Source organism: Astyanax mexicanus, chromosome 1, assembly GCF_023375975.1.
Source record: "Astyanax mexicanus isolate ESR-SI-001 chromosome 1, AstMex3_surface, whole genome shotgun sequence".
Taxonomy (NCBI): Eukaryota; Metazoa; Chordata; class Actinopteri; order Characiformes; family Acestrorhamphidae; genus Astyanax; species Astyanax mexicanus.
In genome coordinates this window covers 71111399-71117398 of record NC_064408.1, presented here as the reverse complement: position 1 = coordinate 71117398, position 6000 = coordinate 71111399, and the positions used below count along the sequence as shown (strand labels likewise).

At 35.9% G+C, this 6000-nt stretch overlaps 1 protein-coding gene across 1 annotated transcript in view; it reads left to right on the top strand.

Moving 5' to 3' along the window:
- Nucleotides 1-1463: 1463 nt before the first annotated feature.
- The window catches only part of pinx1 (PIN2 (TERF1) interacting telomerase inhibitor 1), a 28790-nt gene continuing 24253 nt past the window's right edge, over nucleotides 1464-6000 (top strand). Inside the window, exons 1-4 of the mRNA XM_007256633.4 lie at nucleotides 1464-1538; nucleotides 3899-4008; nucleotides 5201-5293; nucleotides 5403-5484. Coding sequence (XP_007256695.3) covers nucleotides 1502-1538; nucleotides 3899-4008; nucleotides 5201-5293; nucleotides 5403-5484 — 322 coding nt within the window. The 5' untranslated portion in view covers nucleotides 1464-1501. The remainder of the gene's footprint in view (nucleotides 1539-3898; nucleotides 4009-5200; nucleotides 5294-5402; nucleotides 5485-6000) is intronic.

Below are 6000 nucleotides of genomic sequence, written 5' to 3'. Positions count from 1 at the left end.
TTAAAGCATACTCTAAGGTAATACCATGAATGGTTAGTCTGTCTATTTATGATTTTATAGAAAAAAAAAGATCTGTCTGACTTGTGTCTAGAAAATTTTGCACCGTCAGTTATATATACTGTTCGTGACTGTGCGTCTTTGAAAAACATTTACAGTGAGTTAGCTAGTTTACCTAGGTCATCTGGTCAGTGAGTTACCTAGCTACTTAACCTAGGTTATCTGGTCAGTGAGTTACCTAGCTACTTAACCTAGGTCATCTGGTCAGTGAGTTAGTGGGTTAGCTAAGCTAGTTAGGTTACCTAGTCAGTGAGTTAGCTAGTTAACCTTAACCAGCACTTACTTGGCTTTACCCTGGGGCATAATAACTAGCTTAGCTAACCCACTAACTCACTGACCAGATGACCTAGGTAAACTAGCTAACTCACTGACTAGGTAGGTTAGTGTTCACTAACTAACTAGTATAATTTAAGCATGGATATTTAGCACACCCCGCTAACATGAGCATCTTAATAGAGTTAAACACTTACTTAAAAAAGAAATATAACATTAATCATAACGTCTGTATGAAATTTAATTGGAAAAGTACCTGCTGGTGCTGCTGTGAGCTGAACCCCGTTCGCTCCGCCATGTTTGGAAGAGCGCTTGAAGCTGGCGGGGTGGGCGTGGTCTGTCTCAGACGAGGGTTCAGGGCAGAGCCATAGAGAGATCAGGTCCTATGTTACACAAAACAATTGATACAAACATTAAAGCATACTCTAAGGTAATACCATGAATGGTTAGTCTGTCTATTTATGATTTTATAGAAAAAAGATTAATTACCTTGAAATATCTATAAAATTATTTTTTAAGTGAAAAAATAAATATGGATTGTAATGTTTGTACTTTTATGTGAAGCAAATATAAAAACATCTATTTTTCTCTTGCAAGATAAATATTCTTTATAAAGAGTCCAACCATTGTTTCAGTCAATGGTAAATTTTAATGCCCAATGAGATAGAATTCCAGGTTTAGATCTAGGGACCACGTAAAAAGGCAGAACCACCTAGTTCAGTCATTACAGACCTCCACAATTCATGTAGCTTCAGATCAGATCAATAACAAAGGAGCGGTTCATGTAAGGGGGTTTCCATGGTCAAGCAGCTCCATCCAATCCTTACCTCACCCAATACAAATGAGCGTATAATATAGTATACAAGAGTGTATATTTAGGGAGAACATTGTAGAAGGACTTTAAAATGAACTTTAAAAAGGAACACGCTACAATGTCGACCTCTAGTGTCAGCACTTTTAATAGACATAATAAATTAAAGAGGGCTTTAAACTGCCCACGTAAAACTAAAAACACAAAACATATTTAAAACATATATTTACCTAAACATATATACATCTCTAAAATGTATGGGATAATATTTTTATATTCGTCATAATACACAAAATATATAAAACTAAAAAAATATTTTACACTCAGGCATAGGTGGGGAAGCCTGGCGGCAGCGTCCACATGCTCCAGGACCCCACGATGTCCATGCTTGCTGAACGTGAGTTGATAGTTTGTTTTGCTTTATTTTTGGTTGTTCGTGGTTTCTCGTGCTCTATAGTGTCAGTGTTGACCCTGGATATGTGGTTTACACCCGTACCTGTGCTGCCAGGCTTTAATAGAATCGTTTTCCTCGTTTTAAAGTTAATCAGAAGATCAGCCGGTGCGCTCGGGTTAGCTAGTGCTAGTTAGCTGTAGCTCTGTAGATGTGGCTCTGGGGCAAAACACACTAATGATCAGTCAGATTATTACACACACACACACACGCTGCTCTAATAGTCGTATATTAGGTCAGAGCTGTCAGACTTCAGTCTTAGATGGCCTTAATAATACTCTGCCTAGATCTACACATTAGATAATTAACTAAAGTTACATCAGTTCACGCATCTGTTGTTGTATTTTATATTGGAGCAGTAAAGTGAAAGTGATCATTTGACCTGTTCTGAGCTCATTTTAGACCAGCGCTCATGAGTCTAGCTCAGACTTGTCGCTCAGATTCTTCAGTAAGTTATTGTTATCTAGTTAACAACAGGGTCAGATTTAATGGGTGTGTCAAAACAGGGAAATCCAGCTGTCCCCAGCGCTTACCAGCACTGCCAATGGGCTCTTGGGGGTCTTTCGCACCTGAAAGTCTAGACCAGAGTCTAACGTATACTAAATTTTATGTGTTTGGGGAACCGATAAAAGTGTTGTGTCCGGGGTGTTCTGTCGAGTTGTGCTACCTTTTCAAACCGTGCTACCCTAATGTATATATGTATATATACTGTAAAATACAGAAGAAGCTCAATATTAGAGCATGTTCACATTAGATGTAGCTAGTTTAGTATATTTGAAAAACATAAATTGCTGTATCTTGGTAAAGTTATGGCAATGAGAAGTCATTACAAACTGCTTTTGTGTTTTTTCTAAAATATTAATTATTGTACTTATTATTATTCATTTCCATTTACACGTTTATGCAATTACAAAGAGTGAGTCCAGGTTGTTTCATGCACAGAAAAAAACAGATATTAAAAACATAAACAATAATTATTTCCTGTAGGTCACCGCATGCGCAGTGCCTTTATGAAACACGTATGGATGGGTAGCATAACTCGACAGGACACCTGTTAAAAGTAAGCTTAGCTTGATAATGAATTTAAGTTAGTGCTTACCACTTCCCCTCTGTTTTATTATTTAATTACGAAATCAATAAGAGGGGTTCTGCTTTCCACTTGCTAGTTAGCTTGCTAACCCCTAGCTATATTATGTAAGTATCTGTAAGATTGGTAACCTTACACCAGTCTATTACGTTTGGATTCTGCATTTTACTCAGTTCCCCGTGTTTCTCACATTGTATAAATTTGCTTCAGTTTTGGTTTAGTGAGCTGTGGGAGAGTGCCGTGTTGTATTGTACACAATAATATCACAAATATTTTTGAATATTGTTATCACTAAAATATGCTAAAATATTGTGATATTAATTTAGTGCCATTTAGTGCAATAATCATGCAATAATGTTGCCAAATAAAACTAAATACTTGTTTTGTTGCAGCAGTGTATTTTTAAAATTGTATATGTTTTTAGTTCAATATTTTTTCCTATCACCAAAAATATCATTATCACAAAAATACCCTGAAATATTGTCATATAGCTCACCCCTAGTGAGTGGATTAAAGAACCGTACTACATCATGTCTCTCTATACTTCATATAAATTGGTTTCAGTTAAATCCCTTTTCACACCTGCTACTTTAGTTCAGACCCAAACTGAAAGTTCTGAAACTCCGGACTAAACAGGGCAGGTGTGAAAGCATCCTAATGCCCTCTCCAGACGGGATTAGTTTCTCAGGGGACGCCTGTAAAAAATATTTCTCACACTTCTACTCAGTGATTTAAACTCTTGCATCCGGACTGCAATTAATAAAACAGGAGGACCAGAGAGTTTTTTTTGGCTTTCTCGGTCATGTGACATCACGTTCAGTAGCTCCTCCGTTTTTATATGCTGTTGTGTTTACGTGAATCTCCATGAAACGTGAAGTGTAAGTACGGTGCGTGGCAGTGGACAAATAGCTATTTTATTAATCGCAAGGTAATCAAACTCAGAGACTACAAAACTGTAGGTAATTCAGCCTGTAATTTTCTTAGAGGACGTCTGAGAAAAACACGAAAAACATGTACATGGTCGTTCTGGACGGGAATAAAATCACAGAGAACCCCCCATAAAAGAGAAAATTACCCCAGGACCCCAAATCTCATTCGGATATGGGATAAGGGAACTTTCCTACATCCTGTCATCAGCAGAGAGCTAGACTGTCGGTTACATAATGATGATTAGTTCACTGACACTGTTGGCTGATTGCTAATTGCATTGTTGTATTAGCTCGTCGAAGGCAGAAGTGGTCTGTGGACCCGAGGAACAGTGCATGGAGCAAAGATGAGTCCAAGTTCGGCCAGAAGATGCTGGAGCGAATGGGCTGGTCCAAGGGAAAGGTAATAAAGTTCTTACATTGCCACCTCAATCAATGAAGTATTTGTACATCCTGGATTCTGCACTATATATATATATATATATATATATATATATATATATATATATATATATATATATATATATATATATATATATGCCTGAACTTGGTATTAGCAAAATGTACAAGGGGGGCAAAACCTCTCACTGGCTGTATATATTATTTATCACCATAGATTACTGTGTCTGTCAGCCAATTACACTGTGGTCAACAGCATGTAAAATGACACAAACCAATTGTACACATAAAGCAAATATACAGTTTTTGGGGAAAAACTGTTTTGTGTTTTGGCTTCAGGATGTCTTATTTCATTTGTGTTGTCTTTTAATGCAAGTTATACAAGCTGTGTTTGCACAAACTGTTTGTCAGCTATGAGTGCAAATAAACATAGTAGAATTGTCTATTTAGAATGTATTTCTGGATACCTTTACACATAGCATCCAAACATATTTGGATTTGTTTTAACAGGTTGTTTGTACATTTATTTGGGTTGATCATTAAAAAGATTACTGTCCTCTAGGTGTCAAATGCAGTGTTCTTTTTTTTGTCCTTTATTGCTTTACGTTTATACAGTATGTTGACATGACTACATAAGGTCAGAGGCACCCAGAATTAGATTTGGATTGGATGATTATGATGATGATAATGCTCTACTGTGATTATGTGATATTCAATATTTTGCAAGACATTTATCTATGATACTATGATGAATCTGTGTTGCTGAAGAGGAGAAAATACTAGGACTTGTTGATTAATTGATGTTCGTTTCATAGAATTTTACAACCAATATTCTTCACCGCAGGTTTACCCGATTCATTTGATTAGTGCCACTAGGTGGAGTAATGAAGCAGTAACTGTAATAAGTCAATTTGGGTAGTAAATCTTAGGGAATTTAGAGTACTTATGCTTTACTTGACATCAAGTATTGTTCATATGTTGAAAGTAATAGAATATATCACAATAGTTATATTTTGTCCCAACCCTACCCAAAATCCGGACTGCATTTTTTTCACAGAAACTGATCAGTTTAGGTCTAGTCCAAGACTGCATTGTAATTTGCAGTGTAATTTAACACTATGTAGTTTATTTGGCTTTATTTGTACTTTATCTGTGGCCTAATAATGCTTCTTTGTTTCTCATTTCGTTCCAATTAGGGTCTTGGAAAAACTGGGCAGGGTGCTACAGACCACATCAAGGTTAAAGTGAAAAACAACAGTTTGGGTTTAGGTGCCGCAGTCTACAATGAGGTGAGCACTTTTCTGAATCTTTGTGTGGATCCTAAATTGTTTTTTTTGTTGTAAGGTTTTAGTCAGTCACAGTATGTTATCTAAATTATGTGGTGAATGTGTCTTGTAGGATAACTGGATTGCCCATCAGGATGATTTTAATCAGCTTCTTGCTGACCTCAACAACTGCCACGGTCAGAACAGCACTGAAGGTACATTACAGATAAATGTGTTTCTTTTAATTTATTTTGTTTATTAGGTAGACCAGTTTGATTTTATGTGTTCATGTGTATTTTATAGCAGACCCAAGCTGTGTACATACTGTAGTTTGGTTATGATATTGAGTGTCTGTTACCTCTTGATAGAATATATATATATATATATATATATATATATATATATATATATATATATATATATATATATATATATATATATATATATATATATATTAATTACAAAAAATATAAAGTTATAAGGTTAAAACGTATAAGCATATCTTGTACATATAATAACTGGTTATAGCTTTTCTGCCTTTTCCCCACACTTAAAATACCACTTGGTGGTGCTGTTGTTACACAGTGCTCACACTAGGAAAGCTGGTTTACAGCGTTACTGTGTGCACTGTGACTGTGTAGTTTTCTGGTTTGAGTTGAGGTAAAATCAAATACAAATTTAGGCCGTTTTGAAAGTAATAGGAAACGCCAGCCTTATTACCAAGCATGATA